Raw genomic sequence first — 26,734 nt, 5'->3', positions numbered from 1 at the left:
GACACACCAAGATCATCACAACATTAATTACTGATGTGCTACCGTGGCACAGACTTCATTCCTGAAAACTTACCTGTTACACACTCAGAACAACTCCAGGACAATGAAATCTGGCTTTACTAAAGCATAGGCAAAGGGCAATTCCAAAAGGGGATAAGTTGTAACTCATAAATACACAGCGTAATAGGAAAACATAGCTGAGTCTTTTGAGAGCATGAATCAGTACACATTCCCAAGTTAGCCTGGAAGACAAAGCTAAAATTTAGGACATGTTTTTAAAAACAAGCTGAATCTAAGAAATATAAAGTAAATTCTTCTTCTGTATTAAAATAGCATGAAAACTATACCAGTCATACTTCCTTACTGTAAAATGTTAATTAATACTGTGAGGTTATTATATATCAGCAGTACTATTAAATATCAACAACTTATGGTGCTAGAGGAAAAAACCACCACCTCCCAGAAACCTGACACCAAAGCCCACAAAAACAGACAATGAACAATCTCAAATTATTTATTAGGAAAAGACAAAGTACTGTTTGAACATTCATACAGAACAAATGCTAATAAAACCAGGAAAATAAACTGTAAAAAGTAGGCCCATCACAGCAGAGTTGGCTTATGATAAAGTAAATGAAATGCAAACTTCATTCATGCAAACAAGCAATAAAGTATTATTTACAGTTTCAATGGGATGAGTTACAGCATTGGCCACATTTAGGCCCCAATGAAGTTAGTGAGATAATAAAGGGATCTAATCTGTACATTCAGTAACAAGGCTACAAAAAGAAAAATAATTTAAACAATTTACAAGAGCTGTATTACAGATGGCATAAAGGTATCATTTACAAGAGTTGTATTAACAGGTGACACAAAGGTATTAATCAGGAATTTCTGAATACAAGTTTGTAGCACATATTTTTACATCACATCTTCAGTGTCAGAACAGTAAACAAGGAAGTGGAGACGTAACATGAGTGCAATGGAATAGAATAAGGCAACTTAACCAAATGGCTCTTTAGAGAACTTCCATCCTACAAGGGTTTACAATTATTAATTTGCCTGTTCATTTTGCTTAGCATCTAAAACATCTCAAGACAGGAGTTGGTCATTAGCAGGCCTGCACATGACAAGTCAGTAGATGGAAAAATCAAATACTCATTTGTTAAAATTTGCCAAAACTCATAAACATAGAAGAGTGCAGATAATAAAAAGCCATCCATAACCTGTAACATCAAAACACTGATTTTCATGTTCTAGATGCTGTCATTTAGTACTTCTCAAAATATTTCACTAGTCTTATAATGATCTCCTGTGATGCACAATCTGAAACTAATATACCTCCTCCTAAAGCATGTATTTACAATGTTCTTAATTCGATGCTAGAATTGTGACATGTTAGCAGTTTATAGCACAGATTAGCAATTGATATACCTTATTCCAGTTTGTTTTGTAGACTAATTAACATATTTCCTTTAAAAATAATTTTAAGTGGCATTTTTCCATTTTTTTCCAACAGCTTCCCCACATGCTAAAAGGAATGTCTGATTTCTTGAAGTTTTAGCAAAGAACAAATGCTGATATTGTTCTAGCTGACGCTAATTGCTTGAGCAGCTACGATGACAAAACAAACCTAAGGATAACACCGAAAGCCTGCAATGAGAAGTGATCCGTCTCATAGTGTACAACCGGAATGTCACGGGCCTTACAGAAAGCAGCACAGGAAGCTAAAACCTGTCAATGACTTGCCACGCTAACAAACAGTCCACGTATGTTAAAAAAAAAAAAAAAAGAAAAGGGAAACTCAAAATATGGCAAAAAGTTATTTGTAAGTCATAGATTTTAGACCTGTCAGAAGGACCAGACTATAAATATTTTATTTACAGTTTCTGTTTAGAATGTTTATTCTCAACAAATGATCTAGCACCAGCAGGAATATGCAATGTAGCATTACTGTGTTCCCTAGGCAGAAGGCCTCGAGGCCAAATCTTGCACCCATTTAAGAGATCTACTCAACTAGCTGAAGTGAGCAGGATTTGGCACTCAGTTATGCAGACCTGGACCGCTCAAACATACTTCTGTTAGCACATTAGTAATTACAAACATATTACAGCCTCTTTTTAGATGTTTTCACAAAGTGTGAAAAAATGCTTTTAAAAAGTTTATTATTTTGCACATGTGAATTAAACAAAAGTAAAAGCGTCTTTACAGACTTTAACTCAAAGAATTAGTAATATTCGCAGATGACAGAATACTGGCAATGTACTTTGAAATACATTAATAAAACTTCAAGAACACAAGTGGACAACTGCCCCTCTGTCTGTATGATAAGGCATTTTTTTGTCTCCCATGGTTACGTCTGATGACTTAATTTATGACGACTTAAAATAATTCATCCATTTTACCCACAGTGACCTTAATCATACTCCCTCTCACTGTGCATTAAGGGGAAATAGATCAGTAAAACCAAAACAGTAATTGCACATGCCAAGTGTTTTCCTAGCTCTGCATGGTAATCTACAGTTCCTGGTCAACACTCCCAGTCTGACCCACAACAGTTTTGTTTGCTTTTTAACCTAAAAGGTCTATTACATACTGCATATCTTTTAAGCCCATGTACTCAAAAAAAAACAAAACACCACCAACAAGGGAAAGAACTAACCTCATGACACGTGGAAAATTAATTCACGATAAAAGGATGACCACATGTAGCTGATCTGAACTGCACTGATCTTGATCTTAAGCAAACTGTTCCCTTGGGATTACACCTGTCCAGTTTCCAGAATGTGAATAGCAAAAGTGATGTTTAAAACAGTTCGAATGTGAATTTAGGCATTAATGTTAGTTACAGACTGAATGCGTAAGACACCATCTAGTCCTTAGGAAGCACAGACTTACTACAGAAAAAAGACACTAACTAGTTTCAAATGCTAAAATCTGTTATACTGAAATATTCAGGAATGAAAAGTTATTGTGACTTATCTGAAAGTACGTATTTCCTGAAGACCTATACTGGATAGAGAAAGACAATATTTCAGTCTTTAAAGGCAGTATCATCAGCTTGCATATATACTACCAACAACTCAGATGCAAGCAGGAATCTGACAGTACTACTGAAGGAATATTTAATCTATTACGAGAAGCCAGAATTTAACTTTTATTCTGAACACGCAGGCTAAGAATAGAGGGGAACAGCAGGATCTCATATTCTTTCTAGGCCAAAACTTCCAGTCTACGCAAGGAAGTATTCTGTGATGTGCTGAGAGAATCACATAGGTGCTTGCTTGCAGAACTCTAGAGAAAGAGAGGCAAAGATCTTCAAAAGGTAGAGATCTGAACACTGTTTTAAAATCTGGACCAAACTAAGACAAAAATAAATTATACCAATGTTGCTTCTCTCTGAACTGTTATCTTTATTCAGGTTTTGTTAAAAAATTCAAGTGTTTAGCCTTAACCTCTGCACGCCTCAGTAAAGAACACTGAAGGTGTGTTCACCTCATATTGCTAAATATTCAAAACATATTATAAAAAAGGTTCTCCTCCTGTTAAAAATGCTGTTACCCTATGTAGAAGTAGAAAGGTGGTAAAGGTTAACAGCTGTAACAACTTGGGAGAGCTTCATATAAAATGAACGTCTTTGGCCAAAAGTGATCTGTGCTCACCTGAATAAGAGCTAGTAGGATTTTTAGGGAGATACTGATAGAATAAAACTGTGCGTCATGCTTAAAAAGATCGAGCTGGAAAGAGACAAAAGTGCGTAGGCATTACCTCCAAAGATAATGGACATGGGGATAGGCAGCCCAAAACCTTGTGCTGTTCTCCTGGCATCTCTAACTAAACTGGATGGAAAGGATCTCCACAGCCAATGAAGTTATCTGATAAGCAACACTGGTCAAGAAGTCTCATGAATCAAGTCCCAGTACCATTAAAATTGGCATTACATGAAAAACTTAAAGGCACTCGCATGGCTGACTGAGCTGAAAGCAACTACACATTCAAAATGAGCTTTATGCTTTACTTTACAAGTACCAGACAACTTTCCTTTAAAGCAGTCCTACTTGAGAAGACAAGAGTAGCCCTGAGAAAACCCCAAATGCCCTCTACTGTAGTACACTGAATCAGTTCACCATAAAGCAGCTTCAACCGGTTAGCTTTGGGGAACAGAGATGGCAAGAAAATAGAGATCAGGAAAAAAGCAAGTTACTTCAGTTATGCACATAGAAGATACAAGCCTGTTCAAATTATTCAGAAGAGAATTTAGATTAGAAGACTTTAAGGCTTATCTTGCAACTATTTGTGACGCCTAGTATTTCTAGGTGTGGTAGAGCCAATCTTGGAGACTCTAGGAACTAGTTCTGAGTTGGGAGAAAATGAGACAAAATGCAAAGATCTGGTTTTAAAGCCAGGCTTAAAAACTTTTTTTCTTCCTGTAACGAAGTAACAATTGTGCTGATAAAACAAGTGAAAGGAAGCCTTTTTTCTGCAAGCTCTAGGAAAGAAAAAAAGAGGTAGGGCATACTTTGATTCTCACAGTAGTTTCTATCTACACAATACAGCTATTCAAGAATTACTGCATTACTTTATTCTGTAACTGTACAATTTACCTTAAAAAGGTCTTTTAGGTCATATCAACTTCAAATGGTTTAAATTAACCATGGTCACGGTCATTAGGTAACCATCTCCTATGTGCGCTTCTGGTTAAATACATACCAACTACTGCTTCAAAAGCAGCTCTCAGTACCACAATGAGAGATGAATAGCAATAAATACGGACTAAAGGAACTGTTTCTAATTAGGCTGTAGTGTCTTAAAATACTCCACTTCGCAAGAAAAACATACAGTTGGTTCACAACATTTTCAGGAAGCTGTCAAAACGTTCAGAAAACGTTCTCTTGAAGTTCTATAACCAAATACAGGTTACTTCCTATAGTCAATCTTGAAAGGAACAGTGTACAGTACTTGTAAGACACTATAAAAGCCATATTCACCTATTTTGTGAAGTTTCTGAAGTGCTCTGATTAGCATTACATCAGCTGAACTGTGAGTTCATCTTTTAATATGTAGACTGAAACATCAAAGCAAGCACAGAAAATTCAGTAGGAGTCCTAGGAAAAGCACTGGTAGATGAACTGTAGTTGAGATTGGCATTGGGCTCAGTGAAGTGGCTACTCTAAGTTACTGCACTCTTAAAGGATCACAAATGTATTTATTTTTTAAAGATGTTAATATGGGGCTTTGAATTTAAATAAAGGAAAAAAAATTGCACACAGCTTTCCAGTGTACCAGGTGGATGTGTCTGTGAATACAATGCGGCCACGCTGTGGAATCCTCTATTATAAAGCACATTAAAACCCAACACTAACGTGTTCTAGTTCGGTTGTTCTTTGTGCACTTATAGGAAATAACATTAAAATAAGTTATCATAAAAATGGGTATTTCTTTAGTCCACAAAGATTCATATAGCTAACAACTGTATAATGTCCTTATAAATTTCAGGTCTCATGCCCTGCTTCAGGACTAAGCTTTTAACAATAATCCCAACTGCAAATTTCTGACGTATATAGGAAAAAATGATCAGTTCGAGAGTACGGATTTTATCCCAAGGCCACAGTTTGATAACTGGTTCCATATTGCAAGTGCACTGCATATTGGTCCTTTTAGTACTGCAATACAAACTCTGATGCTGTCCTCAACTTCCAGAAATCAAGCTTCCAAATGTAAAAGCAAGCTAGCCATCTTTCATTTTCAACATTTAGAGTCTGATTACCTCACATAAAATTAGAGAAATCAGATTTTCAAAATCATAGGATGGGACAAAAGTTTTCTAAGCCTCCATATAAGTTAGCCAAAGCATTAGAATTTCAATGTTCCATTTTTAGTTTGTTAGGAGGAGGATTTCTTCAACTCTCACAGGCTTTGTGGTGTCTTCACAAATAATGATTTATGATGTCAGAATTTGAGGACCCTCCCTCCCCCCAACCTAAAGCTATTTTTGGAAGTCACATCCTGAAATTAAGAAAAGAACAGTTTCATTAAATTATTTTCTAAATCTAACCAAAGAGAGAGGGTCTTCCCAAAAATCACAGGTGGATCTTCAAGTAAGCAAAGAGGGCAAGTAGAGGTATCCACAAAATCTTCATCACATCAACTGCTTATTCTTCTGCTTTGGCTGATTTTTTGTGTTTTTATTCTTTCCACTGAAAACTAAAGCATTAATAGTATTTCCATTACACAAGAAAATAAAATAATTACTATTGTTACCATGGGAAACCACTGCCTATGGTTTCCTCATCTTGTTGATAGTACCTTACTGTTTTTACAGTTATGTGCATGAGGGAAATTGTGCTCATACTGTAGTATAACCAATAAAAATAATGTTTCTTTCATCAGTTATATACAAACCCAATAGACCTAAGACCTCAGGAATGAACTTGCAATAATTTAGTGCTGAGCACCTAAAGGACTGGCATTCCTTCTTCTGAAAGCTTGTTTTCAGAGGATGTATTGCATATTAAAAGTTCAATATTGGCTACATGTATTAAAGAACATAAATGATATCCCCAAACATTTCACTTTTGAATGCCCAACAGAGTAAAAAAAAAAAAAAAAAAAAAAAACACCTTCCCTATAATGGCAATATTCAGTAGCTCATCACTTCTTGAATTTAAAAAGTTACAGAAAATCTACCATTTTCTTTTCCCATCCCCAGACTTAGTTCCCATTGCCATAAACAAGTGTCATCCAGGTGGAAAACAGTTCAGTGCAGTGACATCTCACATCTCAGCTGAAGTTTGGCAGCCCGAGAAGAGCACCAACAGCTCCAAAGTATCCCTGTTCAAAAGAAATGAGTATTTCAGGTTCAAGGTGGACATGAATTTCTTTGAATCATATATTTCAGTAACAACAAAGCATCTGGCAGACCAATGCTACAGAAACAACATGCACTTAATACATCATCTTTCATATTATTTTTTAAGCTTTATGAAACAAAAAGAAAAATATCTTTATTATTGAGCTTAACTCTAGATTCTACCCTAAGCCTCCCCATACATTGCAGGAATTCTAAGACATGGCACTGACTTAAAGCACAGATTTTTTGTTTTGTTAAATAGAGGAACTGCATATTTTGGTTGCCAAAGGCTCTTCAATATCCACAGCTACATTATTCCCACAGTACAAGGATGGGATGTATTAAACTAACTGCACCTCACATTTGTAAAACAGTTAAAGCAGCATCTCCAAGCTTCAAAACCTTCTTATGGAATATATACTTGGCCAGACACAAAAAACAGCATTCTCCTGTTGGATTACTTTTCCCCCATGGAAATTAAGAGGTTCTCTCCCTTCCTACCGCAATAAAACATCGAAGCATTTTGAATCTTCACTTGACAAAATGCAAGAGTTTTAAACAGATTGAAGAAAAATCTGAAGGGGTAGGACTAACAAGGAACTGTTCTATTACTGCAGACACTTGCAGGAAGACAGACTACTGTCAGTCTCGCAATAAACTATAAATGAAAAAAAATGTGAGAATTGACTGAAGGCTAAGAGATCTACTACTGGAATATTTGCAGACTAGCAAACTGAGGACAAAGATTGCCAGCCCCTTGCCAAGAAGCTAAATGTCTCCCAGCTGTAAGACCTGTCACTAACACTGATTACCTGTATGTTAATAGGTAATAGTCTTGTTTCCAACAAAAAACACCAAACAAGGAAGGGCTGTTGAACCCTAGCAGGAAGCTCAACATTTCTTGTACCTCTCCAACAAAATCCACAGCCTGATCTAAGACACTCCAAACAGGCTGCAGTACTTCCCTCCCTCCCTGACAGAACTGTCCCCAGAGAAGCAGTGCAGCACGAGAAACACCTCTGACTTTCAGCACCTACTGAGTACTCGGTGTCTGAGGATAGCACATGTAGGACAACTACTCAGGACATGCACTTTTATCAGTGGTAAAACAACACATCACATAAAGGCACCACAGCATACCTCATGTTCTAGGAACAAGGCCTTCAGCTGGCCTTTTGACCAGTAATCCAGTGCATATGCAAGAAGCTTCATTGACAAAGTATTCACACGCAAAAAGTTGCCAACAAACACAACTCTATTTATTTTCTAAAAAACAGAAAAACAGTAAAGGATTAAGTCTTTTCACTGCTTAACACAGCTTTGACAAATTAAGCTATGAAACACCACCATCCCAAGCAAAAAAAAAAAAAAATATAATCCCAATATTTAGAACACCTGTGGAGAAGAATACTCACTCAAGAATTAAAGCTCTTAAATTTATAGAGTAGCATTTGCATTTCAAATTAAGTGAGCGTTTTCTATAACTAAGCCAAAGAACCAGCCACGCTAAAAGCAAAATTAAATGGAAAACAAAACCTTGTATTTGGTAGAGAAGACTCAATGCCTTCATAGCCCTGTACAATGCTGCTTGATCCATATGCAACAAGGCAGCACTGTAAAGAAGCCGAAGACAGTAAGACAGATGCTCGTTTCATCTCCAGACCTCAATATACATCAGTGTAAGATCAGACTAAGACTTAAGCACAGACTGAAATTGAGCTGTGAATTTTAATCAAGTTAAATGCAAAGAAGTAAAAACCATTAAATTTTCCCAATTCACTGAAATAAATCTGACGTTAAATGGAAGCAACATTGAACACTGATTTAATGATACGAGAGCAAGAACCAAAGGAGATTTAATTGCGTTAAGGGTGTTAAATGCATGCTTGTATAGATGGTGTTACAAAAACTAGTATGACAATTCAACCTGTAGTCAAAGCACTAACATGCAACCATTTTTTGCTATCCTTATTCACAAGAAAGACAAAACAAACCTCCCGTGAGGGCACCCAAACACAATTCTGCTTATTGCTGGAATTGAAGTAATTAAATCCATTTTAATCTTTATGGATCTGTTCAAGATATCAGTTTGTGGATTTGCATTAATCGGTTCTTATGACTTGTAGTTTGGTGATATAGTTGGAATGAAGCCAAAAAACCTTGGACTAAAGCTTTGTGCAGTTTATGATTTCGGATTTGTACTCATTTACCCCATCCTTAAAGATAAGTCGCATACATTTGGCTCACACTCAGACCATGTGTTTTCACCTTCACTCTTATTTTACCTCTTTTGTTACCAGGTTATGCCATAAAGGACAAAAAAAACTTCCAAACCATAATTAACTCAATACCTACAAGATTAACTTTCTTCTTTAAGACAGACATGAAAGAACAGAAAAGGAAACAGAGGGAGAAGTCACAATATTAAAACCAGAAATATGTCCTATTCCTCCAGCTCCGATGTAAAATGGTTACAGCAGCTAACAAGGCCACTGAGATATAAGACTATCACCTCCGCAGATTTAAGTAGAGCTTTAAATGCAGTTGCCCTTGGACTTTTCAAAGCAAGCTGTTACTAAACCTCATCTCATACAAAATTTGTTGATACTTAGTGAGGAAATCCCTGGTGCTTAGCCATCTTATGTACATTGTATGCTTAAATTCAGTGTTCCACAGGATCTTGACTGTCCACGCCAGTGACGCTGAAGCTGAATGCACTGATTGTGTTCAGAGCTGTAAGAAACTGAGGATGGCAGGAAACCATCTCCGTACTAAGATGACAGGTGTCAGAGTAATCCAAAATCAAGAGTTAGTAAAAATTAAAAACAACATTTCAGTAGAAGCAAGGCTTCCTATGAGCTTTAATCAGAGAATAATTTCAGCTTGAAGAAGCCACTGGAGGCCATCAGCTACTACTCACTGCTTGAAGCAGGACTAACTTCAGACTTCAACCTTCCAACCCGCTCAAGGCACATTTTGAAACTCTCCTTGGACTCCAGTCTCTCCAAGTCCGTATTCAACTGATCTCACTGTGGTTGTCTTTTTTTGCCTTACACCAATCAGATTTTCCTTTGCTGCAAACTCCATCCATTTCTTCCCACCCTCCTACTGTGCTTGGCTGTACCTTGCCCCATCCTTCCCATAACCCTCTCTACATGGTGACAACCACCACAGGCTCTTCTTCAGGCTTGTCCCACATTCTGAGCACCTGATCACGTGTTAGGTGCTACAGGGCAAAGCTCTGCTTCAAGAGCCCTCTGTCCATCCTGTTGCTGTTTGTCCAGGCTGGGGCAGGACAGGGGGTCATGCCTGACATACCACCTGCTGGCTGTGCTCTTGCACACGCATCTTGGTACAAGGGCAGCCTAGACAGCTGCAAAGGTACGTGGGTGCCTCACGGTCAGGTCAGCTTGTCTGCCTGTACGCTTCTCTCTTTAGCTACCTTCTAGCCAGTCTGTACCTCAGCTTTGCTTTTCGCTTTGAGGATGTTATCCTGGAAAATTAATGAGCTATTCTGAGCTTTTTTCCCCATCAGAGCAACCTCCCACATGATCTTGCTTCCTAATTCCTCCCCCAGAAACAGAAGCTTGTCCTACTCAAGTCCATCTAAAGTCTGTATTCTGCTTCTTGCCTTCTTCACTTCCCTCAGTATTCTAAACTCTGCTATTTCTAGGCTGTTACTGACATCCCCAGCAGGTTCTTTTTCATTCACAACTAGCAGGTCCACCACCACACTTGCCTAGTCAGCCTGCCAGGCACGTGTGTCAGAAAATCATTCCCAATACACTGGTAAGTAAGGCAGTCCCTCCTTAAACTAGGACCTGCAACCACAGCACCTACCGCAGCTAGCTGAAGGGCAGTCTGCCTTCTCCTGCCACCAGAGCAGTCTGCAGCAGGCTCACACACCTCCATTGCGAGCCTCCCCCAAACCTCACTCGTAAGCTTCTGGCCAAATGCTGCTGTCCCACACCAAGGCTCGGAGCACGGAGCCACTCCCACGCAGTGTGACCTCCCTGCTTCTCCTTCCTGCCCGTTCCTGCTGGAGAGCCCGACGGCTGCAGCTGCCCCATTACAGAAGCTATCCCACCGCGTCTCTGCGATCCCACTGCTATCGCTTCAAATCTACACACCTGTTTCCAGATCCTCTCGGATCCCATGCTGCATGTGCTGGTGTACAGAGGGTTGAGGGGCCCACAGTCATCCTCTTCTCACGAGGGCACTGCAAGTCCTTTCAGCGCAAGATTCTGTGCTCCCCTGGTCCTTCAGTTATCTGCAGGCTTTGGGCTCCACTCCCTAACGGAGCTAGCTTAAAGCCCTCCTCAGCAGGTTACGTTCCCCACTGGCAGAGAAACCCTTACCCCAGTTCATCAGGTGGATCTCAATTCTCCTCTGCAGTCTGTGTTCCCCCTAAACGTCCAGGGCTTTAAGATGCCAAATCCCTGCTGGTGGCACCAGCCGTGCACCCAGGCATTATCTGTAGCACGCATTTACCTGTCCCCCCAGCCTCTTACCTACCTATCAAGGGGGAGAAAATAATGAGTGCTTTCATAGTCCTGCAGTCACCTTTGCTGCTTTAAGGTGCATAAGCTTTCCAACTGCTACTAGATGTCAGTTTAAGTCATGTAAGCCTCCAGAGACAATCAAGACATTATACACCAATTCTTAGTTCTTTATTACTACACGAGTTTGTTTCATTTGAGAACACACTAAAAGATTCAAAATGATGCGTCATTTTTGCAGCCATGTAATCCAAAACCAAATAATCAAACTATGTAATAAGAACTTCTAAAGATTTACCTCATTTACTGCACACATCCGGGCAATAGACCCGATGTTATTTGTGATGGTGACCAAGATGGCTCTTGCAAGATCTTCTTTACTAACAGACTCTCTCTTCTCCTTGTAAATCATATTTCCAAAACTAGAACAGGAAAAAAAAATCCAGTAAGTATCAAGTGGCCCCCATGCATTTGAACGAACTTCAGAACGTAGCTTTTATGCTGTAACAGAACTTGTCATGTACTTGTTCATGAGGCGCTGCCTTTTCAAGTCCATACTAAATACAGTTTAATTGATGACCTCACAACTAATACTACACCATGGCTATTTGTCTGTTTACAGGAAAGGGTTGACCCTGTTACAATAAAGACTCCCAACAAAATCTTGTTGTTTAGATTGCTGATTTTCATGAAGAAGCACCTATGACAAGAAGTAGTCTTATTCTTAGGCCAGATTACTTTACAAACCTGGTCACTGTAAATGAAGTCAGTGCTTAAGTGACAGGCGGATCCTACAACTCCTTGTGCTCATTTCCTCACTCACAATATTTATCCTATCCTCTCTCCTAAAAGCAGCAGAAGTAAAACAGATGAAGTTAATTATTTTATGATGGGACACAAAGCTCTGAAACAAAATAAACAGCTGACAGAACGCTATTTAGGTTGTATAAACAGAGTTCTAGATTGGAAGGACACGCTCATTACTATCCACAGTAAATCATTTCTCATGAATCACCAAAAAAAGAAACAAGACATGGCTCCATAGCTACGCACCATTTTTTACAACTAAGGACTCTGTGCGTCAGATCTAAGACACTTCAGAGCCAGAATCCTGATTTTTCTAAGACTCAAAAAATCACAGAGGTTTCTAAGGGCCTTAAAAACCACATGAGAACAGAGAGTACCGATACAAAGAGGTAGTTAAGATGAATTGACTAAAGTGTAAAGTTTACATATTTTAAAACCTCTCTGTAAAGACTTGTACTCAGCTGGCTAGAGAGGGAGAAGAAATGAGCTACTGTGAATTAAAACCTCCTTACTACCAAATAAAAGCCAAAGGACTGAATGAATTGTTGTGTATACATTAGCTTCATTCCCAAAGTTTTTTATTCTTACATTTAAGGGTAGAGAAGCTGTAACATCATGAGTAATCTTCCCCAGTGGAAATAAAACCAGCAGCTGTGACAAAAACTCTCTGTCAAATACATTAACTCCCATGGTGCAAACTGCTCAACAGCCTTCACAAGTGAGACAAATAGTTAAAATAACATGCCACGTGCCTGTACTGACCACTACATATATCAAAAGAGTGCACCACATATTGAAAAAAAGACACGAGGGGATACTACTACTGAAAGAGCAACAAAAAATGCCTTCCTCCTCTTCCACTCACCTTCTCCCTGGACAACAGCCGCACTAAAAGATTCTAGGAAGTCAAAAAGTAATTGGCATTAGTTTTTCCTCTGCACTTTGTTCTTGCCACTCCTACGATCAGCTCATGTTCTTCAAACTGCCGTAAAGAAAAATGCTCAGCTATACATGACACCACATCAGGTTTCTTCAGTATCTAGCTAGCAAGGCACACATGGTTGCATGCAGCTTTAGAATTTTAGGATAACCCAGCACATACACTTCTAGAACAAAACTGTAACTTGATTAGAGTAACACAAAGAGAATTTCTTTTTGCAAGTTCTAATACTTTAGGTCTTGTTTTTGAAGCCATACTACCTCAGTCTTACAAAGAGAAAAAAAAAGAACAACAGAAGAAGACACGCAGCAACAAAGAATCCTTGCTTACCTGGATGCTACAGCCCATCCTGGCAAGCCAAATCTTTCATAGTCTCCTCCATAAATATCTCGAACCAGCTTGTCAGCATGGGTGCTGTCTCCTTTAGATGCCATCTCCAGAGCTTCTTCAAAACTTTCACATCCCGTCAACAAACTGCATAAACCAAGAAAGGTTCCTCCACCTAGACTAATGAAGAAAAGCAGCTCCTTTTAAACACTATTTCCTCACCAGAGATTTTTACATCTGACTTAGTAAAGCAAACAAAGCCATCTGAGATGACAGATGCATCAAGATGTCTGCTTTCTTACTAAGGTTCACTACAGTAACCATTGATTAACAACTGTTACAAGTAATTTCAAAGAAGCTAACTGTAAAATCAGATAATAAATAGCTAATAAATAATAATAAACTACCAATATGTCAACTGGAAGACTTCATCAGAGCCTAAAATACCCTGAAATGACACTGTGCCGCTGACTCTGAGCCTTGATGATTTTCAGCAAAACACATGTGGACATATTTATGCTGACAGAGCACCAGAAGCACAGGTTCACTGGACACATTATCAAAACTTAAGACAAAAACTATAAGACTCACTATGGAGCACTGCAAGCTTCTACCTATTGATAAATATTTGCTACATCTCAATAACAACAACATGGCAATGGGCTTCAAAAAATGCAGCTGTAAATTAAAGGTTAAAAACACCTTTTCCATACTAAAGAGAGGAAGAGAATACATGGGCTGAGTCAGGGAGAGAAGAAACACTGCAGAAGCTGAAGGTTCCCTGTTCCATAAGGTAACAACCCCAACGTAGGTTTTCAAGTTACCTTGTTCCAGTTACTCTCTTGTAGTTGTCTTTGGAATGGACTGATAAAATACTGACTCCTGAACCAATGTTAACAACCAGCAATGGGTACGGGTCGTCCAGGTTAAAAGGCATCTTTTGGCATCTCTCAGGCTCTGAGGCATTTCCAAAGTAGTAGCACTCTGCCTGGCCGTTGAAGCTGACAGAGTCTATATACAATAAGCCTTTGACAAGGCAGTCAAGCTCATCCAGTTTGTGCAGCTGGAGGTCTCCAATCTGTTAAAAAAAAAAAAAAAAAAACAAACAAAGACAGTGTCCGTGTGTTCTAACATTGCTTAAACATGCTTCACATTTGTGAGGATATTCATCCTGCCTAACTCCCAGAAGCTATCTCAGATTTCCAATTCAGCAGCTTCAATCCCACCACAGTGCCAGCTCAGAGCTCAGTTCTGAATAGCTCCATTTGCAAATCAGGCTGTCTATAAACGCAGATAGCAGTCGCATCACAGCCAGGCATTATAAATAGCTGCTTTAGGAAGCTCGCAGATATCTTTTGAGATATTCAGACATTAATCCACTGAAAAATCGGTAGCATTTTCATCAAAGAAAAAAAACCAGCAAATACCCTAGAGGCCCCCTCATGTGATGCTGGTCAAACTGACAAATGTGCACAACCTCAAGGTCTGTGGGTTCCCTCCCATCTCAGAAGGAAAGAGTTACTGCTACAATAGCAGCAGATGAAAACCAAAGATAAACACCTGACCAGCATCCTATCAGTGCTGCAGCTTTATTAGTACTCCAAGGATTACAAGAAAGCCACAGGTCAGAAATGCCATAGGACACTAGGCTCCTTACACACCAGGCTCTTCCTTGGTCTTGCACATGACACTTCAGCTGTTGTTTCCTCATAAAGCACCAAGACAATTTAAAAAGTTCTGTGGATTTCAGGAAGGCTCCCATCTCCTATTTTACTTAATCCAATTTCACTCCGGGCTCCCCAAAGAATGATCACACTCTCTCCCTTACCCGCAGCAGGGCATTCCAACAGTTATAGCGAGTCCAACTGAGCAGCTAATCCAAGAAAAAAGCCACAAAGCGTCTCTCTGAATCAGACGAGCTCACTTTTAGAGAGCAGCCTGGGTTTAGACCACGAAGCTGCACAAAGCAGACTGTGTCACATGCTACTGACCAGCCTCATTACCGGATCACAACACTGCCAGTCCCCTCCCCTGCCCCCAGCTCATTTCAGCATCTCTTGCCCTGTTCACAGCTGTCTGTGAATCACAGAGTGGCTGAGGTTGGAAGGGCCCTCTGAAGATTCATCTGGTCCAACCCCCCTCCTGGGCAGGGAAGGTGAAACTTCACTGCTGAGCAGAGCAGGGAACCGGTCCAACACAAACCATTTCTGTGAGGTTTTAGATAATGAAGCTGTACAGCTTGTTACCCCATCCCCTAAACAGTTGTTGTACCAGCTCAATTCAAGACTGGCACAGGACTGGAAACAGGAAGAGATTTTTTGTGCTATTGCTAGTCTGGTCTCTAGAAGCAGACCTGCAGCCACTTTGAAGCTAGGCAGTGCGTGCAGTGGATCCTGTGACAAGATTCTCAGCTATTAACCTTCTGAAACTGTTCCTAAACAAACGATCCATTTTGAACACCAAAGGAAGAGTCAAAAGACCTCAGGAAAGTCCCAAACCTGCCTGCTGTTGAGAAAGACTGCCTTAGAGATACCCATTCTGTCACACAACCAGAAACAATGTACTGGACCAAATCCAACAAAAACCACCCACGAACACTGAACACCTGTCATCAAGAACCACAAAAAGAAAGAAAATCCAAAGCAAGTCAAGTCCCTCAGCACTTTAAGTACATTCTCTCACTGGGAAAAGGGCAGATCAGAAGACAGTTATTCTCCATAACACCATCCCGCATCTTTACATCAGAAAGCAAGTTTCTAGATTATCATGCCTATGACTGCAAAAGGAGTTAATAGCTAGGAACCTTTGAGCACTCTGCTATTTTTCTAAACACTGCTCGTCTCAACCCATCACCAGCAATGCTTCCAGCATCAGCACGAGGAAAGGTGGGCTACCTACTGTGCGAAAGTCTTCTTCAAACTTATAAGCGCCACCTCCCGTGGCACAGAGCACCGTGTGTAGTGTTGAAAAGTTTTTATTTCTTCCCATTTGGATAAAAGTAGGCAAATCGTGAGTTGGAAATCTAATAAAGTGCAAGTTTCCTCTGCGACCAAAAATGGTTAAGTCTTTCAGCTCAAGGTGGACATCTCGAATGCCAGTGGATCCATAGGCTACGTTGGATGTCAGGTATTTGCGGATGCTCTTCAAGCTTTCCACTTCCTCCTGCTCCTCCTCTGCAGTGATATCGATAGGTTCAAAATATGCAAGTTTCACCAAAGTTCCCCCAATGTCCATGCCAAACCATGGGAAAGCTGTGGAGATAAGAAGTGCTTGATTAGCTTTGGCAAACAGCAAAAGCAACGCGCCTAAGCCTAAGACTAAACCAACGCTATAGCTTTCAGAATGAAGGCATGGAACAGAAATCCTCCCGAGAGCAAAGAATGAGCACTCGTTTCTACTAAACTGTCTGAAATACACCTCTGACCACAGCTAAAAATGGAACAACGAGCAACTATGTACACCTTGAAACGCTGTCACGTGCTCAGAAAACTCAGCTAAGCCCCCCCCAGGCCACACTTTATCTTTCTATAAGAAATTCAACTACCTCTTTTTTTTTTTTTTTTTTTTTTGAGACCAAAGCACTAAGGTAAGCTTCCTTCCTCAAGTTACAGTTCTGACACAGTTCAGCAAAAGACTGCAGTGCACACTGGTGGAAAAACAAGTTGCACGTAGTAGCTGACGACAGCAGCAGAACGAGCAGTCATTGTCCAACAGTTATTTTGTCTTGCTCATGCAACACGTTGATTTGTTTGATAGGAAAGCATTAACGTATTCACACGTATTTTAAAAACTGACAGAGGAAGTCCCATTTATGAAAATGAACTGTTCATATATCCCACTGCAGTCACAAATGGCTTATAATTTAGAAATTACTATTGATTATATAAATAACGCAAAAAGCATTATTAAGAAGTGCAAGCAAGACAGAGTTACTGAATCCAAGTTCCACTTCCCTCTTCTACACCTCAGGTAGGACGGGGGAATTTCTGTAAGAAACACACCAGCATTTTGCCTGCATCACTTTCGTGGGCTGACTCCCCTCGTCTTCCCTCTAGACAGACCTTACGCAACGACAGCTCCACAGGATGCTTTGCTCACATTTGTCATCTCCACCCCCAAATAACCTTTGGAAGTTTATCTTACAGGCCCTGGTCATTCTTCCCCACAAGGATCATCTTAGAGGAGCTGTCACACAACTGGTTGTTGGAAAGGACCTCTAGAGGTCATCTCGTCCAGCCTCTGCTTCGTGCTAGCAGGAATGCTGCCTGTGCTAGATGGGGTGAACTACAGCTCTGGGTAGCCAAGACTGACAGCCTCCACAGGCTTTCAAGGATGGAGCTCTCAGAACCTCTCCTGCCTCCCCTCTTATACCAACTACTTGGTCTAAGTTCTTCCCAATCGGAATTTGTTACCTCCGTTAAAATGCCTGTCACTTCCCATCACATCCAAAGGGAGTTTAAATGCCCTTCAAGGGGAGGCTCACAGCATCACGCCCAGGCAGCGGACCCGCCTCAGAAGCCGTAAGTTCAGCAGGTGCCTCCATCCAGCCTCACCCTCCCCTACCAGTCGCTCAGTCGTGCTTGTTTTCTTGATGCTACACGTCACGGATAAAAGTTGTGGCAGGCTGACCTTCTCAACTCGACTTTGTAGGCTCTTATCAACAGGCTAATGGCCTCTTCCCGTACAATGGTTAACCACTTTCCCCCCCGAAATTGGGCTCCAGCACCCATGATTAAATACACACTTCCTCTGAGAACTTTGTACTGCCTCAACAACAATTCTCCTGAAAAGTGTCTCTGTCTTTCACCGCCGAGCTACAAACCATTGGGCTAAGAGCAGGACGAGGAGCCCAGCCCAGTGTCATGGTCCATTTGGGCGTATAAGCCAAATCCACTGCAGTATCTGTCACTTGGAGGCACAGGACCCCCAGATACCGATGGGCCTTTCCGATCTCTTCTGCAGCCCTTGTGGCCCCGCTCCTTTTCAAACACCCAGCTGCCCTGCCCCTGCAGTCAGCGTGATGATCAGGAGCACAGATCTGCAGAGTAAATCCAACATCCACTGCCTAATAAATTAATTGCTATTATAAAAAAACACCAGCTTTAAAATAGGTGACATTAAAATGACAGGATGAAACAAACCGCTTGATGCTGCACTCTTTCCTGCACTGCTCTTTGGCCCAATTGTTTCCAATTTCCATCACCCAAAACCACCATCAAAGTTTACTTTCAAGAGCCAGACGCCTGCAGCTCCAAACCCACTGCTCGTTTTAAGCCATTAACATTTCTTGTTGACGTTCAGCATCGTCGTTTGATGAAATTTACATCCACTACCAGAGAGAACAGCCGAGGCCCAGCAGCCATCCCCGAAATCAGCAGTTTTTGCCTCAGAAGCAACCTCGGACTGCTTTGAATTACCAAGCCACTATAACATCTTACGGAGCGCGCCTGCCTCACAGTCACGACACCGTTCACTGACATTAAAAATTACGTTAAGAGAGAAAAATTAGATCCACCCGAGCCGCCCTTTCGGCGAACACAGCCAGCTCAGCGACCTCCACACGCCGGCATTACCGAGAGGCGGCGGCTCACTGCGCGCTCATTTCCTCAGCGAGGCCAGCCCGGGCGTTTCGGCCGCCACAGCGAGCTCCGGGCCGGGCCCCGCGGCGCCTCCCGAGCGGCCAGCCCGGCCCGAGCCCCCCTCCCCTGCCCGAGCGCAGCCCCCGGGCCCTTTTGAGCCCCCTCAGCCCCATGCCGTGCCCCGCAGCCCTTACACGGCTTCTTGGCGTCCTTGATCTTCATGGCGCAGCGCTGCGGGCCGGCCCGGGCGGCGCTGTGGGGGCAGGCGGGCGGCCCGAGCCGAGCCGGGGGCGGCCGCTGAGCTCAGGGGCGGCCGGGCCGGGCCCCGCGCGGCCGCTGTCCCGGCGGCGCCATGGGCTGGGCTGGGCTGGGCTGGGCTGGGCTGGGCTGGAGGCAGCGCGGGGAGCCCGGCCCCGGGCGCGGCGGCGGCGGCTGCCCCCTGAGGCCGCCCCCTGAGGCGGCCCCGGCCCGGGCGGAGGCGGCGGCGGCGGCGCCTGGGGCACAAGATGGCGGCGGGCGCCGGGGAGCCGCGGCCGCGCCACACAATGGGGCCCGGGCAGCGCGCGCCCCGCCCCGCCCCGCGCTGCGCGCCGGGAGCCGCAGTCCGCGGGGAGCCGCGCTCCGCCTACAGCTCCCGGCGGCCCCCGCGGCAGCGCCCCCCCCCGCCCTGCCCCGCCCCGCCCCGCCCCGTCACCCCACGGCCCCGCCGCCAATCGGGAGGCGCCGCCGCCGCGCGGGGGGGCGGGGCGAGAGTCGCCTGAGGGAAGGCGCCGCCGCGCGGGGGGGCGGGGCTTGGAGGGAGGGGGGGCGGGGCTTGGAGGGAGCGAGGGGGCGGGGCCTGGCGCGGGGGCGAGGAGCGGCGCAGGTAGGGGCGGGGGAGGGGGGGGGCGGTGGAGGCGCCCCGGGGGTGCGGGCGAGGCGGGGGGGGGCTCCTGGGTGCTCCCGGCCCGGTAGGTGCTGCAGTACGGGGCGGCGTGCAGGGACCAGGAAGGGACTTGGAGGAGCCGGCTGATTCCTACGCCCCTAAACCTCCCTAAGCCAGAGAACTGGGAGATGAGCCCCAACGCCTCCCGGCAGCCCCAGGGCAGCAGGAACCAGAGAACAGCAAGGGGGGATTCGGGCTGCGCTGAGGGAGGCGGTGGGACCGGGAGGGGGCCGGTTCCTGTCAAAGCACCGTTTTCCTCCTTTGACTTAGAAACTTGGAAAGGGGGCACAACGGAGATCACAGAATCACAGAATCACAGGATTTCTAGGTTGGAAGAGACCTCAAGATCATCGAGTCCAACCTCTGACCTAACGCTAACAGCCCCCACTAAACCATATCCCTAAGCTAAGAGAGAATCTCCTAATAGAGGTAATATTAGGGATTATCTCTACCAAGGGTATCGTAGTGACCCTCTGGGAGCAGCCCGCCACGTCCAGTTCTAATCAAACAGCACGGCCCTGGCTGCGGTGCCATCCAATCACTAGTGCACCGTATGACCGAAACAAGAAACAGACAGTTCTTAAAACATCTCTGGGTCTGGCCCAAGATAAGATGGGAGGAGGCGGTGTTAAGGAACGTTTTCCCTTACAGGCATTGGGATCCAAACAGAATGGCTGAGCGAGGGACGTTAGGTGTCTATAGGGACTGGGTTGCGAAGGCAATTGCAGGACACTGTGAGGAGACACAGCCCTCCAGACCCCAGACCCGAAGTGGGAATACAGCAGTTGGTTTCATTGTTCATAGGTCGGTCAGCAAGAGATACCCTTCGGAAATTGTAGAAGATGCGACTGCCAGATTGTATCAACCTAGGGGCACTCAGACACTGTCACTTCCCTAACCCCCCTTGATGATGAGTTTGTTACTGTAAAAGGGGCAGCTGGCCAGAGCGAAAAGGCATATTTCCTTAAACCCCTAAAATACACATTGGGAAAACAAGGGAGAATCCACAAATTCTTCTACATGCTGAACTCTCCAAAACCTCTGCTGGGATGGGACTTGCGAGAGCAATTGGGGGCAGAAATTAAATTTGAATCAGGAAAAAATGAGTTTAAGGTAAAAGATGGCCACTTAATAGAGATAATAAGTTCAGCTCTTGTCAGCGTCCCAGCTCAGACAGGGGTACCAAAGGGGATTAAAAACCAGGTTTATCCAAGGGTGTGGGCTACTGAAATGCCCAGACGAGCCCAAACCACCGCCCCCTATAGTAATTAGGTTAAAGTCAGGGGTTCATCCTGTAAGGACAAAGCAATATCCCTTCAGGACTGAAGACAGAAAGGGAATTCAGCTGATAATTGATCAATTTATCAAAACCAGGCTGCTAAAAAAATGTGAATCACAGTGTAATACCCCTATCCTGCCTGTAAAGAAACCAGATGGGAACTATCGGATTGTACAAGATTTGAGGGATGTAAATAAAATCGCTGAAGATTTGCACCCATTGGTGAGAAATCTGTACGCTTTGCTCTTAAAATGAATAGATGAATTGGCTTGGTTTACCATGTTGGATCTGAAGGATGCCTTCTTCTGCCTGTCCCTTGCCTCAGTCAGTCTATTTTTGCATTTGAATGGGAAAACTCTGATTCACGAAGAAAAACACAACTAACATGGACTGTACCCTCCCAGGGGTTTAAAAATAGTCCCACTCTTCTTGGGAATCAGCTTGCGAAAGATCTTGAACAGTGGGAGCACCCACCCGGGAAAGGGGTGCTACTGCAGTATGTGGACGACTTGCTGATAGCCACCAGTGAGAAGGAACATTGAGAAAACTGGACAGTGAGTTTGTTGAACTTGCTCGGTCTTAATGGATATCGAGTCTCTCCACAGAAAGCCCAGACTGCCTTGCAGCCAGTGACCTATTTGGGATATGAAATCACTGCCAGGCTGTGAACTTGGAACAGCAAGGAAAGGAGCCATTTGCCACACTCCTGAGTTAAGGAGCTCCACACGTTCTTGGTGGAAATTTTGGAGAACCAGTATCACATGGCTGCTTGGAAATGATTGAGGCTGTGTATTCGAGCCATCCAGAGCTGAAAGAAGAACTGTTGGAGGATGCTGAGGACACCTGGTACACCGACGGCAGCAGCTTTGTGCGACAGGGCACACGTAAAGCAGGGTAACAACTGCTGACCAGGTAGTCGAGTCAGGAAGCCTTGGCTCCAACACCTCAGCACAAAAGGCAGAAATAATAGCCTTGACCTGAGATTTTGAACTAGCAAAAGGAAAGAAAATTAACATATGGACAGACTCAAAAAATGCTTTCGGAGTAGTGCAAGCCCACGGGGCTGCATGGAAAGAAAGAGGCAGTCGGCAGTGCTCTGGCAGACAAAGAGGCCAAAAGGGCGGCGGAGGAAGGGGAGGCAGACATATAGCCTCTGATCCCAGACGGTAAAATCCAAACAGAATGCAAGCCTAAATGTTCTAAGGAGGATCTGAAATTGATAGAGGATTTAGAAGGGAAGGTAGAAAAAGGGAAATGAGCCACCACACAGACTAAAACTGTGGTTCCCTTAGCTCTTCTACGGTCAGTAGTAATGTCTAAACATAGAAAGACCCGTTGGGGTGCAGAAGCCTTGTATAAATACCTAAACCAATGGACAGTTGCACGGAATTTGTACACCACTGTTAGACAAGTAATGCAATGGTGCCAGATCTGCTTACAAAATAACCCTCAGACAGGTGTTAGGGCTCCGTAGGTTGGATGTTAGGAAGAACTTCTTTACCGAAAAGGTTGTTAGGCATTGGAACAGGCTGCCCAGGGAAGTGGTGGAGTCACCATCCCTGGAAGTCTTCAAAAGACGTTTAGATGTGGAGCTTAGGGATATGGTTTAGTGGGGACTGTTAGCGTTAGGTCAGAGGTTGGACTCGATGATCTTGAGGTCTCTTCCAACCTAGAAATTCTGTGATTCTGTGACAGGGAGAGGAAATTACCCTGGGCAGCAATGGCAGATGTTCTTTTCAGAACTGTCAAGAAAAGGAGGGTTTCGGTATCTGTTGGTTTTGACAGACACCTTTTCGGGCTGTCCAGAAGCATTCCCTTGCAGAACAAGTAAAGCCAAGGAAGTAACTAAAATATTGCTGCAGGAGATTATACCACAATTTGGAGTCCCAGCAGTAATGTCATCGGATAGAAGACCCCACTTTATCGCCAAGATAGTACGACAGTGGTCAGGTGGAAAAGATGACCCATTTAATCAAACTCCAAATTGTTAAGTTAGGACAAGAGGCTGGGATGCCCTGGCCACAGGCCCTGCCATGGGCACTTTTAAGAATCCACACTTCCTAGAGCAAAGGAAGGGGTCAGCCCATTTGAAGTTTTATAAGGGAGACCATATCTGGTGCAGAAGGGAGTTTCTAGTCAAGTGAGATGCGAAGTATTAACAGGGTACTTGATAAGTTTACAGAAACAACTATGAGAAGCTGAGAAGCTGATCCTAGGGACGAGGGCAAGGGGGCCAGGTGGTCCTGTACATAACATATTGCCTGCAGATTATGTGTACGTTAAATCCCTCTCAGATTCACCATTGGAACCGGAGTGGGAAGGCCCGTTCCAAGTGCTGCTGACTTCTCACGCTGCTATCAAGATAAAAGAACAAGCTCCCTGGATTCATCACACCCGGGTTAAGAAGGTGCAGAAGCCATCCTGGACGGTTAAGCAAACAGGACTGCTCTGACTATCGCTCAAGAAACAGGATGATTAATGTTTTGTTTGTAGTATGGGGTTTAGGGGTTGCCGGGGCATGGGAAGGAAATCTACATTTTAACAACACTGAGGGAATGGGGAATGCCTTAAATCTGTCCTCGTGCTGGACATGCACAGCCCTCCCCAGAGGGAACATGGAATCTCCCCTTTTCGGAGTTCCGGTGTCCTACGCAAACTGGAGTTGGCCATATGACAATCTAAAAAATGCTACCCTGCCTTCTGGGGAAAACCTGCTCTGGAGGGTGGGGGAATCCTGCCCTCCAGGACAGCAACTAAGCAAACTTCCAAACGGGGAGACCCTTTGTTGGGGCTTCTCGTCGCCCTTACCAGCTAGAGGAACCCCGCTGCCGTCTTACACTTGCGGAAACAACAGCATTCATGCTCTTAAATTTGAGTTGCAGGAACTGGGAAAAACAATCTTTATACAAAGGAAGAATGACACTGCCCCAAGGGTGGGACACTTTAAATTAAGTGCTCTTAATGGAGCAACCATATGCAGCAAGGATGCCCAGTCAAACTCGTCAGGATGCCCGGCACCAATCATGGCAGGACTACAGCTCAATTACTCCTACAGTTGTGTCCCGGATGGATTATGGTGGTTATGTGGGGATGGCCATGCCAGAAAATCCTTGCCAGACCACTGGGATGGGACCTGTACCTTGGGGTATGTTATCCCTCAGGGCAGAGTGTTTAATCAGACAAGGCCACCAGCAGGATTATTGAGGACATTGTGGAAAAGGAGTAAGTGACACCTTCCAACCCACAGTCGATAGGCCAACGGGTTATCACAGCTTTCTGCGTTGGCTCATGCTGTCTCCAGGAGTGAGAGAATTAGAAAAGTCATTAGTAAATACTTCCGCCACATTGGAGAAAAAAAGACAACTTTACCATAGACTGAGATCACTGCAGGTTGAAGTGAGCTCTCTAAGTACTGTAGGACTGCAAAATCGAATGGCATTAGACTTGTTGATGGCCAAAGAAGGCAGAGCATGCACTGTAATCAAAGTTGCTCGTACATAAAACAAGACAAAAGAATCAAGACAGATCGTGAGAAAGTTTGGGAACAATCAAAACTCTTCCATCTAGCACCAATGGATGATACCATGTGGGGTTTTACAGACATTTGGGATAAACTTACCAGGTGGTTACCTAATTTCAGGATCAAGCAGCTTTCCCTCGCTTGCATTGCTATGTTATTTCTTGAGATTTTTATATTCTGTATTTTATACTGTTTCCTTTTCCTATATCATCAAACTGGGCGTACCTGTGAGGAATGGAAGAAGCACAGGCTGAGGCAAAGGGCAGGAGAAGGGAAGGATTTTCTAGATAGAAATGGAATAATCTGTCAAGAAGCTGCTAGATTAAAAAGGAGGAATTGAGAGAAAGAAAGACCAATTAATGTCCTTGTAGTGAGGGGCCCAGAACTGAACCCAGCACTCGAGGTGCGGCCTCACCAGTGCAGAGCACAGGGGAACCATCACCTCCCCGCTGCTGCTGGCTGCGCTGCTCCTGATGCAAGCCAGGGTGCCACTGGCCTAAGAAGCCTCCTACATGGGGAGGGCGCGGGGGTGTGCTTTATTGGTAAATAAAGATGGGAGCTCAAAAACGTTGTGCTGTCTTTTCCTGAGAGGGGCTGGAAGTGCTCACACTTTAGGATGCTGTTTGCTGGGGCCTGGACCCCAAAAGCTCCCGCTCATCATGAGGAAGGTTTTGTGCCAGGGCTGCCACTGCATGCCCCGCTGCCAGCAGTCGACCTGGCTAGGGCTTGCCTGCTGCTCACAACTTAGAAGTTTTACATCAAAAGCTCAGAGCAGGCATCCATTTCCCCAATCTGTGATAGAATGCCACACAGCTACATCAGCTACTCAGATCTAGGATGGCTCTAAGAGCTGTGGTCCAGAAGGAGGATTTGGCTATCGGCTCCTTCCTGAAAGCTGAAGTTTCCCCATCGATGTTCCTGGAGCTGCACCAGCAGAAGCGTTTGCTGAAGCAACCCTTGGCAAAATGATTTGAGACTAGAGCAGCTTCCTGGACAAGAGCTGTGCTCGCTGTTACTGCCTGGCAACAGGAGCTACCGCTGCTCTCCACACATACCAAGAAAACCCTTTTACCACCTTAGCTTAGTCCTGGTCACATGCACCTTCTCCAGGAGAGGATTATTATTATTATTTTATTTCATAGCCCTACTAAAGGAAGATTTCATATGTAGACCTGCCCTCAGTTCCTGCTCGTTAGGGCCAGGCAGGGCTTCGTTCCACATGCTGACAACCTCTTTGTGCACTATAAGGAAGCCCAGTTGCCTTGCTAAGGGTCCTGTGGTCTGCTTTGAGTGCCTGGTATTTTGTTAGGTCTCATTCTAAAGCACGTCATAAAAGGGTATATATCTTTCTATATATATCTGCGCACACACACACATGTATGTGTATATATATATATATATATACACAATGAAGCTAAAGTTCTCCTGTGGATACAATTGCCCATTTATCATGTTTCATTTCTCAAAATGTCTGCACCTGAAAAAATAAGTCTTTTTAATGTTTACTTCTTGCTCTTTAGAGGAAGTTACAAATGTATAAACAAAGCTACATAGTTCGTGTCTTCCTGTAAATTGTATGTAATTGTGGAAAGTCCACCAGGGTGTTCTGGGGAAATTTTGATGTGGCTTTGCAGTTTTCGGTTGCACTGTAACTTGCGACTGAAATGTTAAACACAGGCATTTACATACGTGATAGGGAATACAAAAATTTAGCTGCTACCTGGAAGTGAATTGTGCCCTTTCAGAAATACTCACTCTGATTGTAAGATACAGGCTTTAATTTCCTGCCTGTACCAGACCATGCAGTGTGGAACGTTGTTTGTAAAGTGATCTATGCAGTGTCTCACTGGCATCTCTGGAAGGGTTGGGAAAAACAGATCTGCAATGAGATTTTTAAGTACCTTAATCCTGAGATATTTTTTTCCAGGGCTTGCACTCTTGACTATGTTTTCTACATACCTTTTAACTTTAACAGAAATGACCTACTGTCTCTGGGAAGCGTCAGCAA

At 43.7% G+C, this 26,734-nt stretch overlaps 1 protein-coding gene and 1 long non-coding RNA gene across 4 annotated transcripts; one reads left to right on the top strand and one right to left on the bottom strand.

The window, feature by feature from the left end:
- Nucleotides 1-496: 496 nt before the first annotated feature.
- PANK3 (pantothenate kinase 3) lies at nt 497-19,540 on the bottom strand. 3 transcript variants are annotated; one of them, XM_084535492.1, is made up of 7 exons: nt 19,197-19,534; nt 16,322-16,674; nt 14,248-14,501; nt 13,427-13,603; nt 11,648-11,771; nt 7,991-8,116; nt 497-6,831 (listed from the first exon to the last, which is right to left on the bottom strand). In XM_084535492.1, exons 1-7 carry the CDS (start codon nt 19,222-19,224, stop codon nt 6,781-6,783), a joined length of 1,113 nt encoding a protein of 370 aa, XP_084391618.1. In that variant the 5' UTR covers nt 19,225-19,534; the 3' UTR covers nt 497-6,780. The 3 variants fall into 3 exon arrangements, with proteins under 3 accessions (XP_084391618.1, XP_084391620.1, XP_084391619.1); XM_084535494.1 differs by lacking the exon at nt 19,197-19,534 and having other exon boundaries at nt 16,318-16,454; XM_084535493.1 differs by lacking the exons at nt 497-6,831; nt 7,991-8,116 and adding an exon at nt 12,097-12,194 and having other exon boundaries at nt 19,197-19,540.
- Nucleotides 19,541-19,818: 278 nt separating this feature from the next.
- On the top strand, nt 19,819-25,293 carry LOC311444297. The gene is made up of 2 exons (XR_014697802.1): nt 19,819-19,867; nt 23,501-25,293. It is a non-coding gene; the product is annotated as an uncharacterized lncRNA (long non-coding RNA).
- The last annotated feature ends 1,441 nt before the right edge of the window (nt 25,294-26,734 follow it).

This window comes from Aythya ferina, assembly GCF_964211825.1.
Source record: "Aythya ferina genome assembly, chromosome: 14".
Classification (NCBI taxonomy): domain Eukaryota; kingdom Metazoa; phylum Chordata; class Aves; order Anseriformes; family Anatidae; genus Aythya; species Aythya ferina.
This window is presented reverse-complemented; position numbering and strand designations above follow the sequence as displayed.